The sequence below is a fragment of the Epinephelus fuscoguttatus genome, linkage group LG12 (assembly GCF_011397635.1).
Source record: "Epinephelus fuscoguttatus linkage group LG12, E.fuscoguttatus.final_Chr_v1".
In the NCBI taxonomy this organism is placed as follows: Eukaryota; Metazoa; Chordata; class Actinopteri; order Perciformes; family Serranidae; genus Epinephelus; species Epinephelus fuscoguttatus.
Window position 1 is genome coordinate 11,196,900 of NC_064763.1, and position 21,552 is coordinate 11,218,451.

Sequence of the window (21,552 nt, forward strand, 5' to 3'; positions counted from 1 at the left end):
AAGATGAGATGTTGCAACCAGGTGCCACAGTAGAGGGACATAATTAAGTACAGATGAATACAGAAAAGACTAGGTGTAGATGTGGGGGCACGCTCAGACATTTACACCATAAATTGATGTGTTTCATACATAAGAGATGAGCTAAAAAAATATATAGAATAAGAACAGAAAAAAAATAGAAACTATACAAGAGCAATTAAAATCAAAATTACAGGACAGTTTTAAAACTAAAAATTAAATGGGTATTAACTACTGTACAAGTTTTTGGGGTTTTTTTTGTGATGCATCTTCTTCGGTGAGTTCAATATTTTCCAATATGTTGGACTTTCTAGAAGGCGAGAGTCATATCCCAAAGTCTACTAGTAAAGGCAAGATATTTGTATCTGTAAAAATATTAGGAAAATTGTGTTCATAGCAAACCTTTGTTAAAGAGGTCAACAGATGTGCATGAGGGCAGTGCAGTGTATCTGTTTTTTCAGTTTAAAATAAATTCTGTTAGTAGTACATGTGACCTTGTTTCACCCAATGTAGGATGACTCTAAATGATAATTCTGGGTATTAATTACCTGCACGTAATCAAGGCACCTCTAGTTTTACCTGATTCCATCTGGACGATGCTTAAAAGTCATCCAGATGACATCAGATACAGGTAAAGATCTGCCTATGCAGGAAAAGCTAAAGACTAACAAAGTCAGAATATAAAGAGACTGAAATCAGTTTGCAGTTGAAATTAGTGTAGTGGCTGGGGGATAGTACGCTAATATATTATTAATATCCAGACATCCATCGATGATGTGTCTTTGCAGTGTAAGCTACAAGAGGGTCAGTGTTTGCTGCTGACAGAGGCCTGTTAAGAATTGGAAGAAATTTAAAGCATGCTATCAGCAGGATCTACAGGAAGACATTAATGAGGAGGACCAAGGGGCACAAGCAGTTTTTATCAGAAGCTCAACTGGAGTAAAAGCTCTGAGAATGTTGCAGGAATAGAGAGCTGCACCAAATGCTGAAAATGTATCCTGTTATACAATGTTTAGTAGTAGAAGAGGGTTAGAGCTAATCATAATGTCAGCTGTCAGCGAAATATGTTGCTTGAAATATGAGACACAAAGTGAAATGATGAGTGCTAAACTGAGGTAGAAGGATACGTAAGAATTTACACTACTTAAGATTCAAAGACTAAAGACTGCGGAAACTCTCACCCTACACTCATCCCCTTTATCTGATCCATAACTGCATTACTTTCATCTATCTATCTATCTATCTATCTATCTATCTATCTATCTATCTATCTATCTATCTATCAGCAATGGTCAAAACTGTAAGACAGAAAGCTGTTTTCAAAAAAGAAACATAATATAAACAGCAAATCTCATATTTGAGCCACACTCCAGGACAGTGGGCGGCAGTAATGCGAGATAGGTTAAACATTATAGGTCAAGCGTGTTAAAAACACTGAAGGAAACATTCTGCTCGTGATGCAAGGGCATAGATCACACCCTAAAAGCCATTCTACAGGATTGCTGGGAACATAATTAGTCCAGCTTTTCCAGTTTTAGTTGGGTAGGGATCACAAAGGCACAAAATGTAGGCCTATGCCATACAAAACTGGGCCTCACTGTTCCATTATCAGCTCTACCTCCGTGGAGATTCATTGTGCCATCCATAGATACAAGTCTGCAACATAAAGTAAAAGAGAAATCTAAAAAAGCACAACAGGGGACAATAGTGTAAAGATATATTGATCATCACCAACACAAGATATTTCTATTTACAGGTGGTTCAAAAGAACCAGAGACTGTAGGTGTGGCATTCTTCGTGTCTCATTGTGAGGGAGCAGATCATCTGTCAGTAAATACAGCTGAATTAATTGAAATATCATTAGCATTACAATGGGTGGAAGAAAATAACCAACCCAGTGTTGTAATCGCCTCTTATAGCCTGTCAGTGCTTTCCAGCATTATGTCATCATGCAGACAGGATATTATGTCTGAATTTTATCATGTGCTGCACAGACTATATCGCAGGGGATTGGATATCTCCTTCCTTTGGGTTCCTGCCCATGTAGGGGTGCAGAAAGTATATGTTGGCTACACAATCACTCTAACAACAATTAATTGACATGCAAGTACCATTAAGTGAAGCACAGGTTAAAACTATCACAGAGGACTGTATGAACAAACCTGGCAGGAATACTGGGACTGAAGTGACACAGGAAGACATCTTCACAGTATTCAAAAACATGTAGGTGTTGGTAGATTACAGAGTGGGAGCCTGAGTGAAGAGATGGTCATTACCTGTCTGAGGATAGGACACACAGGATGAAATTAAACTCTCCAGAGAAAAGGGAAGCATCGTACTGAACTATGCACACACTGTAAGAAACTGGAAATGTCAAACATGTAGTAGACTGCATCAGATGGAATGAAGAAAGAATGGAGTTGACTAACTGAAGAAAAGCACAATATTACATTAGGGAATCTACTAGGAAAGTAAACAAGAAATGTACGTAAGCTTCTATTTAATTATTTAAGAGGACTAACAGGAATAATAGAGAGAATTATTTTTTTTCTTTGTTTTGTTTCCTGCCAATCTACTGCGCCACACTCCAGTCCAGTAGGTGGCTGTAATGCGCCTCAAAGTCGGTTTGCTAATCGCCATTAGACTTAAAGAGGAAGAAGAGGCTTCTGCTAGTGATGTGATGATGAACGCAAATTGAGCGGCATTTTTCTCCGGAATATTGGTACCATGATAGTGTAAGGACTTGAACAACTTCGGTTGTTCACCTGCTTAGCGATATGTCTGCAGCAACGCTGAGGTAAAAACTGCGGAGCGAAATACGGCTATCTACTACAGACTATAACAACGAGCTAAGTTAGCTTAGCAACTAGCTAATGTTAGCTGTAGCAGCTAACAGCTAATTCTACTGATAGACAACGATAATTGTAGCTTAGTAGCCGCTAATTAAAATTTTGAATTTAAAATAATAAAAAAACACAAACGTGCCTAACACAGCATGTACGTCATGCGAATTTCGAAAAACTGGTTTTATTGACGTCTCACAAATCGTTAGCCTAATTACAACGTTAGCTATTTTTCTTCGTATTTATTGCTACGTTAAGGATATCCTGACAATAACTAAATTCACATTAATGGACGTTGACGTGATCTGCAGTTAACCTAACCTAAGCAATCATAACCATGACTCCTGTTAGGTACACCTAACATTAGCCATACCGTCATACCGCAGGTAGTTCAATACAACAGTCCTGTAATACGTCGTAAAATTGCCTTCGCGACTGTTATAGTGTCCAACTTTCATTAAAAGTAACGTTAACTTGTCCTCAAAAGTAAAAAAGTATCGTAACTTACAATACACAAGTTAACAGTATTTCATCCCATTAATTTGTTATTTGCTCTGCTCATGGTAATGCACCAGTTCAGAAAAAGTGATCGAAACACAGCTCTAGTTACACAAACCACCTGATAGTGTTTCAATTGCAGTTACTTAACAGTCAATAACGGTATTTAATATAACCTGAGTAAAAGAGTGTTGAGAGCTATACAAGGTCACTCGGCATCATCTAAGGAGATAGATTACCTGACAGCTTCATATAAACAGTAATAAGTGGCCTAATTAGTCTTTCCTTATGCATTTTCTTGAACTCAGAAATAACTTTATAAACCCTTTTAATTTATTTGGTAGAGAATTCCACAGTCCAGTGCCAACCACTGAAGTACACTTCTGCTTTAAAGTAATCTGTCCATGCTGATGTTTAAAATGAAGTTAGCCCGCCTTATATTGTCCTCGTCCTCTGAACTAAAAACAAACATTTTTTGTAAATATTCTGATAATGCCCTGCCTTTCCCCTGTACAAAATGAATAATGTCTGTAACTCAACTAAATGTATAAATTCAACAGTCCTCCTTACTTAATATCCAGTCTGTTAGTGTGTTCACTTAAATCCACTTTATGAATGATTTTTACTGCCCCTCTGTAATGTAAACAGTGGCGTTATGTTGCTTATGTATATTTCAATTACATGACAATAGTTGTGATGTTCACTGCAACACATTATGGAATACCACAGTTACAATATAAACTGATACTTATACTAGTTTAGGTTGTATTATCTAAAGTAGGTTGAAGCTACATTGCTTGGCTGCATTTGGAGAAACCTATTAAATGGGAAGGTCTTGACAGGTTTCATTTATCACCCTTTTTGTAAAGCTCAATTATATTTTGTGAAACATAATGACCCCCTTACTTGTTCTTTTTTCCTTGACTGTAGCACCACTCCCAACAAGCTGAATGAATTGGTCAACAAATTGCACGAGTATTTGGCTCATTCTGCTGTTGAGGACAGCAATGGTGGACCAACCACGGAAGATGCTAATGGTACAGCTTTTGATTAAGCAAATCATGAGTGATGGAAACATTCTCATCATATTTACATGTTTTATAAACATTCTTCAACATGTCCTCTGTTTGCAGGTCTGACCAACAGGAGTTGTTCTGGGGGACACTCAATAGGCCAAGTTATGACAGAGGTAACTGAACATTTTTGATGTTATAAGATGAGATAAACGTTTATTTGTCCAACAGCGGGGAAATTTGCAACATTACAGCAGTAAAGGGTCAGGGTTAGGGTGATGATCGTAAACAGTACTCCCCCCCAAAAAAAGCAAGATAAAAGGGTTGAATGGCAGAATTTTTATTATTGCACATATCAAGTTTAGATAATGCACTGTTGTATTTAATGATATTGCACATGAGTAATAATTGATTGACAATAGTCATATATCTCATCAAGGTTTGTACATAGATTTTTTTTTTTGTTTAGACTCTGCTTCTTTTCATTACCATCACTTAAGTGCCTTTAGTGGATACTCGAACGCCCTATGCAAAACGTGCATTAGAAATGTAGATAATACATTTTTTTCCTGTAAAATCCTACAGCTTGATAAGACTTTTCCCCCAGGTGCAGTTGGTTTGGACTATTTTTTACTATTTTTTTCTACCACTGTCCATTAAGTGGCTAAAGTGGTTTTGCAGTAGATACACAGGCTTACAACTGTAAATTAATTTTACTAGTATTTATAATTACCACCATTTATAAATACAATGCATTTCACAGTACAATGCAGTTTGATTTTTAAGTTTCAGTCCAGTCTCTTGCTTTAATGCCTATGCTATAAATAAGTAAAACATTAATTTCACAAAGATGCCCAGATGGCAGTGATGCTGTGAAAACACCATTTTTGCATCACTAGCCACAAAGTGCACAGCCATTACCTCTGGTTATGTTCACACTTAAGCCTTACTGTGTTCTTTTGAAGCCATAGCTCATTGCTTAAAAATGCAACCATTTGCTTCAGGATCTCCCTGTCACTGTTGTTTTATGCATTCTTGTAGTCTGACAGTCTTGTTAATCTCCCAGGGTGTTTCCCAACTTTCAAAATGAATATTTTCTGCTTTCTGAACACTTTGGGTTGATTGATTGATGGAAACAGAGTGAAACAAGTTGACAGTTGTGCCTGGTAGTAGGCAGCTTACTCCCTGAAGTGTTCAGTGCTTCAAATTAATTCAGTATTGAAAGAAAATTGTACTGCTGTATCCTAACTCTTTATTCACTAGACTTGTACTCTTCTAGAATGAAATTGTTTGCAAAAACAAAGCAGTAGTTGCTGAATGAGCATCCCCCTTTGGGACATTACATAGATGGTTTAAATGCCGAAATTTACATTGATTACTTCCAGTGATGTATAAACTAACAACAGTTTCTTGCATTGTAGGCAGGACTGGATACCAGATATTCAAGGAGGTGAGTTTGCATTTCATTTAAACCTGCAAGGTTAGATATGGCATGGTATGAAATAGTCCAGATTTAATGCCTAAATATTTAATGCAGATCATTGCTGAAAATACTCTTTGCTGAACTGGAGTGAATGCAGTGTACTGAGGCAAACCATTTGCGCTCAAACCAAGTGAAAGTGTAAAACAATAATACACTTAGTACAATAATAGTAACAAAAACCTAAAGATAATGATGATTTGTCATTGCCATAAGTTTATATTTGATTGATACCTGAAACACTGGTGACCCCCTGCCTCCTTGTCACTGTCCAAGTAGGCTGCCAACCTGTGGGAAATGTTGCTTAGCTATGGGAGTTACATTTTTTCTTTCTCACTGATATTACAGAAAACCAGCGGTTGTCATAAAGCACTCTGGACTGGACGAGTCTGGGGACTCAGATGCAACTGTGGACTTGGATATACCAGTCAACGCAAATGGTCACCCTGATATCAGTAGATTGCCAAAAGGTAGGTCTTAACTTTTACCAATTATAGTTATTTATAAACTTTGCCTCAAAACTTTTCTGCACAAATTAGCCTCAGACAAGAATTGGTCTTGGAAATTTTGGGGGTGCCTTGTGCTTGTGCTGTAACACTTATCATCTACCATATGCTAAGAGTTTTGTCTGTTGTCTTTGCTGCACTCCTAAGTACCTAATATCTGTTTTTAGTCTGGCTGGCTGCAAGGCAGAAACATACATTTAGGTTAGTAATATAACATAGTAAAAGACACAAATCATCATTAAAATTTTGATGTTTTGTCTATTACTATATGTAGGGTGTAAAAAGTCTTTAAATCTGTCCCCAGCTTAGGTTATGATTATGTGTTTAATATAGATGGATTATCTCTGAGTTATTTGTGGTATGTTTTGTCTATGTAGGCACTGTGCTGGTGAGGCCTGAACCTGTTGATAATGGAAGAGATGACTTCAGGGGTCCTGAGTTTCGCAGCCGGAAATCAGGCGTACTGCGGAAAGACTTTTCAAAAAGACGTGGAGGTCAGTCACTACTGGTTGATATTGTCTCAACATTGCCCATCATTTCATGATTATTCAGGCAGCTATTTCTTAAAATGAAACAAAACGAAGACACTTGTTGAGGGTACTCAACCATTGATTGCTTGTGGACACACAGACTGAAAACCCACTCCAGTGGTCAAAGCAAGCTGAAAATTCACTTCACTGTCTCTAAATGCAGCTTGATCATTATCTTGTTGTGACACTCCGACTTCAAAAAAAGAAAAGCTGATCCAAGTGCTTGACTCACACTCTGCTTACGGCAATTTTTGTACCCTTACCAGTGATCGCTTTCATGGACATCTTACATAGGAAATGTGGTGGATTCACATAGAGATTAAACAGGGCATTCTCACACCCTTTTAAACAACCCATCAAGCAGTTATTATAACCATTTTGTTGCTAATGACAGTGATGTGCTTTCATAGGAGTTGAACACATGGGAATTGTCAGTTGCACTGCATGTGGCCGACAAGTTAACCACTTCCAGAGAGATTCCTTCTATCGTCATCCAGCTCTGAAAGTACTCATTTGCAAGGTAGGTCTGCTAATTCATATGTCGGAAACAAATCCACAGTTTTCTGTGACCTAAGTCAGTATTTAGCAACATGTACATCTCTTCAGAAGTCAGGAACCATAGAAAACATACCTCTATCTATCTATCTATCTATCTATATATATATATATATATATATATATATATATATATATATATATGTATGTATACTGTCACCATTACATAGTTGTAAAAACTGGAGTTTACAGGAAATAGTCAAAATCAAAGTGACAGTAATGCTAAGGAGATGTTTAAGAGCCTCAGGCCTTTTTACTCTTAAGAAGTCTCCACTCATTTTCTGTGGAGCAGCGCATAATTTGTCCTGTTAATGAAATCACTACTTTTGTGTTCCCGTTTGCTTTTGGTGGGTGTGTTTCATGCTGACAAGTACTGATATAAAGAATGGGTCAAAGTGCAGACTAACTGGATTCTGGACTTAAGAGAAATCTGAGACATACAACTATATAAAACAGTTAAAACATGCAAAAAATACTCCTTCATGAGTGCTGAATGAAACCTCAATTGAGCAATCAGAAATATTTAATCATTGTTAACAAGAATATACACAGTAATTAACACATTTATGATCTTTCGTATGGGATTTAGAGTACATTTTTAGTGTTTATAAAATTCCTTGCATGTTTCTAATACACTTTTTGTCCAAGCTGTCTGTAACATTTCCATTAATTTTTTTTTTTTTTCTTCCAGTCTTGCTACAAGTATTATCTAAGTGATGACATCAGCAAAGATGGAGATGGAATGGACGAGCAGTGCAGGTAGGATTTGTTGTATTTGATGTTTTAACCAACACATAAACATTGTCTCTAACTTACTTTCTCCTGAGCTTTAATCAACTGCATTTCTTATTTTCCCTAATGCAGATGGTGTGCTGAAGGAGGCAACTTGATTTGTTGCGACTACTGTAGTAATGCCTTCTGCAAGAAGTGTATTCTAAGAAATTTGGGAAGGAAGGAGCTGTCTGGTATCTTGGAAAGCAAATGGTACTGCTATGTATGTAGCCCGGAGCCCCTTTTTGACCTGGTGATGGCTTGTGACAGTGTCCTCGAGAACATGGAGAGTCTGTGGTATCACCAGCGTAAAAGAAACCGAGTAGAGCCGGAGAAATCTGAACTTTACCACATCATGCCACACTTACCGCAAACCATTCCTTTGGATAAATGGGATCACACTGGTATGGATGGTAATGTGGTGTTCAACTACAACACACTGCATATTTCCAAGGATATAACCAAAAAGGCCAAACATTTAGTGGACTCTGCAAACATTCTAAACAGAACATTTGTCAATTTCATTCATACTGTGACAAGGAACAAACAAACACCTGCTTCTCGCAAACTGTATCTGAACTCTTTTTTGTCAGTAGTCAAAGGTTTGCGAAAATCACTTTCAGCTCTCGAGGATAGCCTTAAGGAAGAATTCAGTGACTTAGATGTCTTGAGCTTTTGGGAAAAGTTCTTTAGTGATGACTTGAATGCACAACCTATCACAGAAGCAGACACAGAGCCAGATATGTCTGATGAAAGATGCTTGAGGGACTTACAGAAATTGGCAGCTGAACACCTGGAAGATTATGATTCTGACTCCAAGGGCAACTCAGATGGGAGAACTGCACATGCCTGCCCTGGGGAGGCCAGGGATTCAGATCCACGTAAAGCCAGACAAAGGGCAAAAAAGATTGGCTTGAAGCCTTCTGAAAGCTCGGTGAGCATGACAAAAAAACTCGTGGTAAAACTTACGCCAGTGCCAATGGAGCAGGGGCAATCCCCCAATGCCCCGAAGATGGAGGAGGACATGCAGATGGATGATAAGAAGTCAGAGGGAGAGGATGTACCAGAAGATGAAGAGACAGGTGTTGTAAGTGCTACAGCTGACAGCAAAATGAGCAATGACAACTCTAGTGCATCATTACACCTTGAAGAGGAACAAGGCAATAGACGATCTCCTCGCGTGAAGACAACACCTTTGCGTCGACAAAGTGATGTCAAGGGCAAAACATCTCTTTCAGCAGCAGACAGTGAGAGTGACTCTGACCCTGAGGAAACCTCCAGCACAGTGCTAGCCAAAAATACTGAAGAAGAGAGCAGAGCAAGAGACGACTCTGACTCAGATGAAGTCCCTGTAGCTCTGCTTGAGCGAGCAGCTTTGACACATAGCTCTGATGAACCTCAGAGTGACGAGAATGGTGGAAATGCATCAGCCAAGGTCGCCAAGAAATGTCTCTTTTGGCTGACAAAGAACACCCCAATGTCACCGGAGAAGATGCGTCGCAAACGCAAGATGCTGGACTGTTCCCCCGAGTCTGATTCAAGTAACAGAAGAGTAAAAGCTCGAAGGGAAAGTGGGACAGATTCTTCTAGTGATGATCAAGATGACTCGCAGAAGAAAATACAACACTTGAATACGTTGAGGCCAATAGGAAAATCACACCTCGTCAAAAGAGAGGATGAAGGTGTGGCTGGACAGCAGGTTAGGATACAGGCTGCAAAGTCTAAGGCTAAATCTGGTCAGAAAGCAATGGAATCGTCATCCTCATCAAGCGAAGATGAAGATGAAGATGATGATGATGACTCTGGGAGTGATGGAAGTGATCAGAAGATGAAACCAATCACTGAAGATGTGGCCTTATTGGGGGCAGCACCATACCACCAATCATCGGGTAAGTCTTATATTTATTATTATATATCTACATCTACAGCATATCTTGTCAGTGCTTTTTAGATGTAGATTGCTGGTTTGCCTTATTACTGGTGGAAAGCTAAGTGGCTAATGCTAGCAAGTCACTTTAAAGGGTACTGACCGAATTACGTCAGCACTACCAAGTACTGATTCATTTTAAATTCAATGGTGCCACATGTCGATACCCGAGAGCACCGGGTTTAGACAAGACGGAAGTGCCAGCCTTGGAGCTCCAAGGCTGGCAACAGAGCTCCATGGAGCTGCTGGGCTCAACTTCAAACAGGAGGTGTAAGCAGAATTGCGTTATAGTGTACTACGTTACCCCTGCTTTTTTTTTTCCAAATGTGATTATTTTTTTTATTTTTTATTTTTTTAAATTTTATTTTTTATTGAAGCATTTTCAAAATTCTGAAACAATTTGGGGCCATAGCTTTATTTTCCATGATGTAAACTAGTAGACAAACATGATGAACTTTCCCATACCTGCACAGAGACAGACATTACAAAACCAAAAAATAAACAACGTAGAAATAAGTAAAATTAGAGTGAAGTGGGGTGTGTTGGGGTGGTTGGATTAAATTAGAAATAATTACGCCACTTTAATTCCATTCATCTGGGGATAGACTATTTAGGATTTTGAGCAGACAGATGTGATATTGGAATTTTAAGATGCACAATAGTTTGGATGCATTCATTTTATAGAGTTATTACTTTAGGGGCTGTTATTATATCACTAGTTTGACCTGTGCTTTTCATGTTATGGCAAGTCAAAAATGTCTCTTGAAATGTCGGTGTAATGCAGCTTATGCCATTTTCCTGCCAAAACAACACAGCAGCTTATGTCTCTAATTTTTGTTTTTTTGTAGGAGATGAGGAGCAGTCTGGGCCCTCGTGGGCAGCAGAAGATGATGATGATCCAGAAAATAGGTATGGTTCTAAAAGCCCGGATGTAGAGTTTGTAAAACACCCTACGTGTGGAGGAAAGGCTGCAACTTCGAAACCCAAACTCTGTGCAAAAGATAGAAAAACCAATGTCATTAAGACTCGGTTGCAGTCTATTCAAACACGACCAAAACGTAGCTGTAGCAGAACCTCAGCAATCAAATACCCATTGTAGAGGTACACTGTGAAGCACATGGACCACATTATGATACACTGAGACTGAACCTGCCTAGAACAAGCTTGTGATTGATAAGCAACATACTCTGCTTGTCTGTTTTATTTAGTGTGCAACCCAGCATACATGTAAATGCTAGAGATACATTTTACCTACATTTTTCATCATTAATAATATATCTTATTCCATACTTGTTTTATTTGCCTGATGTTCTATGCTGATACAAAAGGGGAATAATTTACTGTTGACCCACTTTACACTTGAAGAGGTCTGAGCATACATTTGAACAATGAATGAAACTTAATTTGCCTTACAGCTCAACCTGTTTTCAATGAAAGTATTTGAACATAAAAAAGTTTTGAACTTCGGTCTATTCTTCTGTTAATGTAGAATGCACAAAGAGATGTTGTCCTCAATGGAGCAGCACTTTTAATATAAATGAATGGAGTATTGTTATTTACAGATGAAGTATTAAGTTTGAGAGATACCTGCCATATTATCTGCACACATTTACATTTAAGTTTTTTTTGTTTGTTTGTTTGTTTGTTTGTTTTTAAAAAAAACAACAAAAAAACAACAACCGAAAGTTGTTAGTGTACATAGAACATAAACCTTGAAAACCATCATTTTGATATTCTGCTATAAGATTTACCCATAATGGGTCACAGTTAAGGTATGACGATTTCATTTTGCCTTAATTATGATAAGATGGTAAGGTTGTTGTTTAAAATGTCCGATTTTAAGTACTGGCTCTGTAAATGTGCTTTAGCTTTGTTATTCAGTGTCTGAGTTATTTTAAGCACGAAAGTTTGATTTCCTTCTTTTCCCTTGTTAATTTTGGCCACAAAAAATATATTCTACCACCACACTTGACTTGAGTTTTACTGATGGATGCATTTTACATTTTTGGGCTTGGGTTTCATGCCAGTGTTGATGCATTTGTTACAGGGCTACTCTCACTGTCTAGCTGGCACAAATTGTAAAAATTGTAAGCCTAGAAAATGTTTGTGGTAATAAACACCCAGAGCCTCACCCAAAACACCCTTAACTTTTTTTAATTGTTCAAAAATTCCGCTGATGTCGAGTTTTATAAAATGCAAATCGAGGAAGACAACATTAACAGCTAATTGCAGTGAATACAATTTGTGTGCATTTCAACTGACAGCCCTTATTTGATTGTGAAATGCTGTTTTGCAGTGTTATATTTAAAGTATCAACATCAGGACTCTACCATGATGACTAATACTTTTTATTTTGACATAATACTCCTTGTATGCAGTCTCTCTTCTTTTTAAACCAGTTCACATGCAAACTACCAGCTCCGGTGTTGATATTATCTCCTTTTGAAAAAGTTTATTACTGCACTTCCAGAAACTACAAGTAACAGTCCCACTGGGCCAGTGACACTCCCTCAGTCACACCTGGTAATAGTTGTAGTTCAGAGCAAACGTGACAGCAGATTGAGACTCACTGGATGCCTTGAGTGCTCATTTGTACCATTGAATTTTGTCAGAGCATGTATCTGACACATTCAGCATATTACTGGCTTCACTGACTATGTCAAGAGTCCAGATGATATTAGCTGTTCTAAACACCTGGGCTTTGATGGGTGAAGCTGTTTTGCTTTCCTGTCAATCAGTGATATTTACTGGTATCATCATATTGCTGCTAATACTCCCTTTACACACTTGTGCAGCACTGACTTAAGGTCTTGTCTGTTAAAATATTTGAAATACAGAAACACCTGGTCAGTGTGCTGTTGGACCTTGGGAACCGCTAGTTTTGTATATATGAAATATGCTAAGGTAGTGATAAGAGGCCTGAGATTATTTCAGGTGTCCCCTACCAAAAATACTTTTCTATTTGTAGATTTCAGAGACTATCATTTTGTTACTATCATTCTGACAGTGCTGCTCTTACACAGATTCTCTTAAAAGGTAGGCTTGAGATATCCGTCTGAGATTTCTGACACCCCAGTGCAAAGGAGGTGAATGAAATTTTGTTATTGCTGCTCAGGGCAAAGCCCGAAACAGCACATGGTTTGTGCAGAGTTTTTGCAGTCGAAAGTAGAGGTCATGTGATGTACTCTGACCTAGAAAGAATATTTCCTATGCATAACTTTTCAAAAGATGCAATTGTAAAACACATATGTTCAGAAATTACTTTTTCTATTTCAGTTTGGCCATTTGTGCTGTCAGAGTAATGAAACTTTTTTTTTTGCCATTCATGTATGTGGGCAGTTGTCCAGCTCGGGCAGAGAAAGGCTCAGTGTGTGTGTGAGTGAGTGTGAGAGAAATGTGCCCAGTAAGCAGCTCTAATTGGAAAGAAAGGGCACCATCATGGAACACTGTATCCGGTTCTTATAATGCATCCATGCTCAAAGCACTGAGGAATGACGATTGAAAAAACTTTTCCAGAGACAATGTCCTGGTTATTCAAAATAATTTACAGACTCAATGTCAACAGTGTTCACGGGAACAGTACCAGTGTTTTAGTGTGTTTTACCCCACTTTCTATACACAGAGTATACATTACTGCTGACCATTTTGTAAAGCATAGTGTAGCTGTTAAAAGTCCATGAATCTATTCTTATTTATGCGTACTTTACTCAAACTCGCAAAGACTAAAGACCTGTTTGACAGGTGAACCAGCTGTCGCGTTTTTCGGAAGTAATGCAGATACAAAACAATTTGTGTTAAAAAGCCTTACAGGTCAGTGCTTTCAGATGTTAATGGGAACGTTGTATATCTGAGAATTGAGAGTGGGCTGTGAAACAACAACCATTAAAATGCAAGAAGCGACCAAATTCCCATTCTGCCTTTAATGACATCCATGTTTGTTTCTCATGTTTTTTTTCCAGGTCGGATTTCCTGACAGCACATCAGTGAAAGCAGTGCTGTTAGGCAACACTCGCTTAAATCTGGGATATTGTAGCCTCCGATCGGCACCAACCCGTTTTTTTTTTTTTTTTTTAATTGTTTTTGTTTTTTTAACAAAAGTCTGTTTTCAGCAGTAGTGATAGCACAAGTTTATCTTTAGAAAAAATGGTCAGCAGAAATGTAAAGTTTACATTGTTTATAGTTAGTGGGCTGAAACTTGAGAAGTACTGTGTTATTTCATTGAAATCCACACAGCATGCGATTACCATGTGTGGCAGTATGTCAAGTTTTTTTCAGTGTTTTTCTGTTGGTCCTTTTCCCCAGCTGAAACATGTCAAATGATATCCAGGGCTCTGGCCTTTTAGTGCTGCTATCATCTGGCATTGCTATACTGTAATACATCTTTTACAATATGGACGTTGGCTTTAATGTTAGTTACAGTTATCCTATCCCTGGTGACCTGTGTTGACAACCACCCTTTGAGATCAGGATCATTTATGTGCATGTGATGCAGGTTGCTTGGTTGACAGTTAACTAGAGAGGAGACGAACTTGAGCCGGAACCATGTCAGCTGTTTGACCCTCGGTTATCATGTGTAATCAGCCTTGTGTTGGAAATGCACATTGAACACAGGTAGATGTAAAAGGGGTTTAAGAGTGTAACTCCACGTACTGTTGAGTGGTCAGAACACAATATGGTATTGAAACCATAAACTTTTTACACTTTTAAAACACGTTTATCATGAACTGTGCAAAATGTTCTCATTTTTTAAAACTATGCTCCACTGAAGTATAAAGTGGTTAAAAATAGTTGAAATAATGTTTTAATTTATGTGCAAACTCTCTCAGTAATATGGTGGTTTTTTGTGTCCCACATGTTTTTCCTCCATCTTTAACACAGAATTAATTGGTGGTTAGTACCAGGGGAGCATGCCACCTTCTAGTCAGCTCTCTGTTTGTGTTCAAAAAGCCCGTAGCAGTGTCAACTGTGAGCTGTCATTATTGGACGAACTAGAGATCAATGTTAATTTTATTTTCATATGGGGAAAAAAACCCTGACAAATGTATGTGTCAGACTCGAGGGCAAAACATGTAGAAATTAAATTGAAAGTATTTCTTCCCTTTCCCAAAGGAGAACAAACGAAGAATATGTCTTTCTGTTTTCTCTGTGAAAAATACTTGTTGTAATAAATTCTTACTCTTAAAAATGTCTCTGCATCATTTTTCTTTTTTTCTGCTATTATTTGAAATGTATATCTTCCAGTGTTTTGGTAATTAACTTTGATGGTTTTTGACTTGACCAGCACAGATTTATATTGGCACATCAGGTCAAGACTATTATTGGCACGTAATGTGGATTGAACGAACAAAGGTGACTCATTAAGAACATCTGATCAGATTGATTGTTAATTTGTCAGCGTTTGGCGCATAAGCAGTATTTAAAATGATTTGTCAAATATTGAAGTCCAGCTGTCAATACACTTGATTGTGATTTTGCCTTAAAGTACAACATTATCCAGCTGAAGACTTTGTCAGTGATCATGAAATGAACTTCAGGTACCTTTTCCCTCTTTGTCTACTTTTGAAAGAATCGCTAAGAAAATGCTATTGGCCCAAATCAAAGCCAACTACTCCTCGGGCGATGATATCTCTTCGGATGAGGAGACGCAGGAGGATGATTCTGTGTCGGAGGAAGACAACGAGGTCAAACAAGGCAATGATGATAATGAAACAGATGAAAATGGTAAGTAGTTTTTGCTTTCTGCGTGTGTTTTATATAAGCACAAGTACTCTTTCAGTTTTTATCCCATTGAACAATAGAAAGATTAGTGCATTACAATCAAATTCATGACTAGAAAGATCCCACATAAAGATTTCTTTTTGTGGGTTATACAAAGGGTAATGATGATAGTATATATCTGCTGCTGCAGGCGGAGACTTGACTTCACAATCAACTGACGGCACATCTGATGAGTCCAACCCCAGTAGGCACCATCTTCTCCGCCATAAACTAACCTTAGATGAGGCAGTGCCAAATGACATGGCAGCAGCAGAGAGTGATGCAGGAAAGGAGGAGAAAAAGCGAAGACCCAGCAGGAATCAGCTGAGTTGTAAGGAAACCTAATATTTGCAGCTGTCTGAATAGGAAGTACTGACTTTGCTCTAACATCTGATTTTGATTTCTGTCAAGCTGATAGTGAAAGTGATGGTGACAGTAACGAGATAGAGCCAGAAGATTGTGAGATGAGTGAGGAGCTGAGTCAGTCAGAGGATGAGACCGATGAAGCCGGAATCAAAAGGTACATTAATTTTAGCTCCCATTGATAAAATCAAAAACAAAACTGTAAAAGATAAAAATGTTCTGATTTTAAATTTCAGTTTGTGTTTTACCTGTAAAAATGAATCATTGCACCCTTCAAATCTATAAACTTTTGCTGAAAATAACAAATGCTAAAATGTTAGGAGCAGCACAGTATGGTACAAAGTCAGCAAACTCACAAGGTTAACTTCAACATTTGAGTATTGTTTGCCCTCACACTCAATACAGAGAGTGTACCCAACATCATGGACACCTGGATATTATAGAGGAATACAATCAAATAGAAATGCGTTTCAGTAAAACAACATTTGCACATCGTATAATCGTTTAGTAATTATGGTAATCTATTTATATAGCACCTTTAATATTCTATGATTTGATCACTTGTTGTGTATGTAATTCTGTGTGGCAAAAAGGTACCATGCTTCTCACCAGAAAGTTGTGTAGTAGAATTATAAAGTAGCATTTAAGTCGAGAACAAATACCTTTAAAAACTTTAAAAAACCTTTATTTATAGAGCACATTTCATACAAGAAATGCAAAGAAATACTCTACACAACCAAAGAGCATTAACAATCGAGAAATGATGAAACAACTGGTACATATCAGGCACAGACCAGAATTTTATTTACGAAAACAGACTTACTTCGAACCACATTTTTACACTGAATATTAACTTCATATTGCTGCCTGAAAAAAACAAAAAAAAAACCAGTCTATTATGTACTTATTTGATTTTAATATCTGATTCTCTCCTCTCTTTATCTCCAGTTTATCCAGTAAAGTGAAGGAGGCACCTCGTAGTTACAAACGGAAGATACAAGTTCCCTGCATTTGGTTGTCTGATTCCAACAGTGAAAAGGTAGAAGCTGATGTTATAACTAATTGGTTTATCATTCTTATCTGTATCTGCTGTATCAGTTGGCTTTGGTGTCTGATGGTCATATTGCTCATTGGATCTTTCTGTATGTGAGCAGAGTGATAAAGAGGATACAGACAGCGACAATAAAGGCACTCCCAAAGGACGCAAAAAGATCCGAAAAATCATTGAAGATGTCAATCTCCGTGCTGAGACTCAGAACGCCCTCAGAGAAGAGGAGGAAAGGTGCAAACGTTTGGCAAATAGAGAACAACAGGACAGGAGAGAGGTACTGCATACACAGCAGGTCAAACAGATATTAAACTTCACTGTGTCTATAACCGGTCAATATTAACAGCAGTTTGATTTCTGCAGCAGGACTTGCTCATAAGATGCTTTACCCCTGCTGACAAATGACAGTAAACAGTACATGAAAGTTGTGTTGCAGACAGTAGCACTTTTTTAGGATGTGTTATTAGTTTTGGGGTGTTCCAAGGAGAGGAAAGACAAAATGCTGACTGTTTGGCTTTTTTGCCAGATAATTGTTATCGAAGATGAGCTGTCTCAGGTGCCGTGCTCCATCACCACCAAGCTGGTCCTGGATCAGGATGAGGAGACCAAGATGCCTCTTGTTCAGGTGCACAGGAACCTGGTGACTAAACTGAAGCCTCACCAGGTGGACGGTTAGTTTGTGCTCTCTTTTTACTCACAATGAGGAAGACATGGCTGTACCGTTATTTATTTATTTATTTATTTTATTTATTTAAAAGGGACCATGTACAGCTTAAAACATAAATGTCACCGTTAAATACCAGACTGTAGAGAAACAGCACAAGAGGCAAACAGAACAGAATACACAGAGACAATACAAAGTTAGACAAAAAAAAAAAAAAAAAGAACACACAGGACACGCAACACAAAGCTTCTCAGAATGGCACATCACAAATGTACGCTAGTCAAAAATAAAAGCATGTCTGAAAAGTTGTTAGGTCAGTTAAGTTAGGTCACTGAGTAAAGAGCTGAACAGTTTTTTAAGTTTTTAAGTCGGTTTTTAAAGTACTGATAGAGCTGCAGTTCCTCACATTGTCAGGTGGCGTGTTCCACTGATTTTACAGAAAAAGACGATTGTCCAAATGTAGTGTGGTGAAATGGTTCGACACAGTCTCATATAGAGGATATTCTTGAGGGTCTAATAGAATTTACTGAGCGAGTATGCACAAAGTTACACAGTGGAGGAGGAGCAAAACCATTTGTATTTTATAAACTGGGCTCAAATTTGATAAGAATCTAAATTTCCTACAGTGGTGAATATGTGTTGTTTTTTGTCTTTACTTTTTAGGGTTTGTTTGAATAAATAATCAAGAGGTCTTCTGTTGGTTTTACTAGCCTGCCTCCAACATGTAATGCAGTAAGACAATTGGAAAGGATCATAGCATGCATAAATATTTTGGCTGCATCCAGAGAGAGTTTTCAATGTGTCTAGAATTTGCCTTTTTTTCTTACATGTTTTAAAGTTCAAATTTGGATTCAGTATCACACCTAGATAATTAAAATCAGTGACTAAAGCAATCCTTTCACCTTTTACCCTGTGAACATTTAGATTCAGACATGACTGTTCAAGCCAATTTGTGATCCAAGAAGTATCCATTATGCACTATACAGGCATGTTGTGGGCAGTAACAGCATTATTTGGATTTTACTTCTTCACACACTGTGTTTGACCTTCAAATGAGTCAATGAGATTTTCAATGAGGAAATTGTAACACACCAGGTGGTCTAGTCTGGATATAGACTTAAATACAAAGTCTGCAATAACAGTTCAAATTTACACATCTTAGGTGCATATTTTTTACAATGGAGAACTATGTTTGGGTGAAACTTACTTTATTCTCTTTATTCTCCAACAGGTGTTCAGTTTATTTGGGACAGTTGCTGTGAGTCTGTGAAGAAGGCCAACTCTTCTCCTGGATCAGGCTGTATACTGGCACACTGCATGGGCCTGGGAAAGACTTTGCAGGTGACACATATCCAACTCAAATATTCCTCTTTGGTTTGATTTATCCTAAAGAAATGATTACACCAAACATTTTTAAGTCGCTTTAGATATTGCCAGTTGCACAGAATCACAAAAGGCAGCCTGAAAATAACATGATTTTTTTTTGTTTGCTGTAAGTACATCACCCATGTTAAGCTATGCTTTTATGATTTTATAGGTGGTAACATTCCTCCACACGGTGCTGCTGTCAGAGAACCTGAAATTCAGAACAGCCCTGGTTGTGTGTCCACTGAACACTATCCTCAACTGGGTCAGCGAGTTCAAGAAATGGCAAAGCAGCTTGGGACAAGATAAAGTCAAAGTATGGCTGAAAAAAATTAAATGTGCAATACTTTTTGTGCTTCAGATGCTTTATGTTGCACACTTTGCAGAGTGTGTACAAACACACATGTCCATATGAGGTAATTGTTCAGACGCACAAATATGTTACAGGTTACAGAACTGGCTACACTAAAGCATCCTCCACAACGGCTGAGGGCTCTGCAGAGCTGGCAGAGAGATGGAGGTGTGATGATAATGGGGTATGAAATGTACCGCATCTTGTCACTCGCCCAGAAAATCAGTGATGAGGAGTGGAAGAAAGAGTTGAAGAGCATACTGGTGGATCCAGGTACAGTAAATTTGCAATGGTATGATAATATTAAAATGTTTTATGTGTCATTGCTTCAGTCATTGAAACTTTTTTTATCTTAAGCTGTTTTCTCTCCTGGTTTTTTTTTTTTTTTGTCAGGTCCAGATTTTGTGGTTTGTGACGAGGGACATATCCTCCGCAACGAATCATCCAATATTTCCAAATCTATGAATGCCATCAAGACCCAACGAAGAGTGTTGCTGACTGGCACACCACTACAAAACAACCTGGTTGAGTGTAAGTCTGCATCACTGTGTCATATTAAATATCACCATGAGATCACACTTTGTCTGAAGGGATGTTAAATTTAATCCAAAGACAGATTTATGAGAGGTGTGATGTTTTGTTATCACTCCTGCTGAATCCATGGGTGACAACAGAGTAAACTACTGAAGTCACCCCATTTCAAACAACACATTGAGCCTGATTACGCATTTACATTTCACTATCCTTTCTTACATTTTATATATATTAGTATTTTATAGGTAGAGAGGGGAAATAAGCATTCAACATGTAAACAATTTTTTATCAAACATATTTCAAATGCAGTTATTCACATGAAATTTATGGCAGACATTGGTAATAACTCAATAAATCTACACTGATAGAGGAATTGTAACATTTTAATCCATAAAAAATGATGTACAATAAAATGAAACAACACAGGAAAAAAGTATTGAACACACTGAGTATTTTTTGGATCGTCTTCCTGCTGGCAGGTCCACCTGCATCTCACCCTGACCCTCCTGGTGGATGGCAACAGTTTTTTCTCAAGAAAATCCTGGCTGGCTCCATTAATCTTCCCTTTGGTAATTTGGATTCTGCTGGTACCATGAGAAGAGAAACAGCTTTATATTATGATGCTTCCACTTCCAAACTTCACTGTAGGTGTGGTATTTTTAAGATCATATGCAGAGCCATTCCTCCTTCAAACATGGGGCATCATATTGTTGCCCCAAATCTTGTTTTAAGTTAATTGCACAAAATTTGGAGAAGCCTTTAGATAACTGGGAAAACATAGTGTGGTCAGACAAGACAAAAATCTAACCTGTCTGCAAATAGTTCAATGTGTCATGTTTGAGGAAGAAACAACTCTGCATGTAACCTTAAAAATACCACACCCACAGTGAAGTTTGGAGGTTGAAGCATCATGGCATGGGTCTGTCTCTCTTCTCATGGTACTTGTAAAATCCAAATTGTCAGAGGGAAGATTAATGGAGCCCTGTACTAAGACTTTCCTGTGAGGACTGTTGCCATCCACCAGGAGGGTGAGGATGAGACGCAGGTGGACCTGCCAGCAGGACGATAGAAAAAATACTGCAAAGGAGACTGTTAATTGGTTCCAGAGGAAGAACTTAAAGGTGCTGGAATGGCCCAGCCAATCACAAGACTTGAGCATTTGTGAAAGAAGCTGAAGGTCAAGATTCACCAGCTGGCCCTCAGAATCTTCTGGATTAAAAGACTGTCTGTGTGAAAGAATGGACCAACATCCCATCTGAACACTATAAGAGATTGAGTTCTTCAAGCAGGAAGCATCTTGAAAGCTGGCATTCCAAACAAAGGCTTCT

The 21,552-nt window shown here is 38.1% G+C and overlaps 1 protein-coding gene across 1 annotated transcript in view; it reads left to right on the forward strand.

Annotated features, from left to right (window-relative positions):
• The first annotated feature begins 2,668 nt into the window (after window positions 1-2,668).
• The window catches only part of LOC125897929 (transcriptional regulator ATRX-like), a 29,594-nt gene continuing 10,710 nt past the window's right edge, over window positions 2,669-21,552 (forward strand). The window contains exons 1-20 of the mRNA XM_049591426.1: window positions 2,669-2,815; window positions 4,290-4,396; window positions 4,493-4,548; window positions 5,794-5,822; window positions 6,201-6,322; window positions 6,736-6,852; window positions 7,299-7,408; window positions 8,135-8,202; window positions 8,308-10,103; window positions 10,990-11,050; window positions 15,708-15,862; window positions 16,050-16,229; window positions 16,310-16,418; window positions 17,210-17,300; window positions 17,416-17,586; window positions 17,836-17,980; window positions 19,205-19,314; window positions 19,511-19,654; window positions 19,786-19,963; window positions 20,084-20,221. Of these exons, the coding sequence (XP_049447383.1) occupies window positions 2,796-2,815; window positions 4,290-4,396; window positions 4,493-4,548; window positions 5,794-5,822; window positions 6,201-6,322; window positions 6,736-6,852; window positions 7,299-7,408; window positions 8,135-8,202; window positions 8,308-10,103; window positions 10,990-11,050; window positions 15,708-15,862; window positions 16,050-16,229; window positions 16,310-16,418; window positions 17,210-17,300; window positions 17,416-17,586; window positions 17,836-17,980; window positions 19,205-19,314; window positions 19,511-19,654; window positions 19,786-19,963; window positions 20,084-20,221 (3,907 nt within the window). The 5' untranslated portion in view covers window positions 2,669-2,795. The remainder of the gene's footprint in view (window positions 2,816-4,289; window positions 4,397-4,492; window positions 4,549-5,793; window positions 5,823-6,200; window positions 6,323-6,735; window positions 6,853-7,298; window positions 7,409-8,134; window positions 8,203-8,307; window positions 10,104-10,989; window positions 11,051-15,707; window positions 15,863-16,049; window positions 16,230-16,309; window positions 16,419-17,209; window positions 17,301-17,415; window positions 17,587-17,835; window positions 17,981-19,204; window positions 19,315-19,510; window positions 19,655-19,785; window positions 19,964-20,083; window positions 20,222-21,552) is intronic.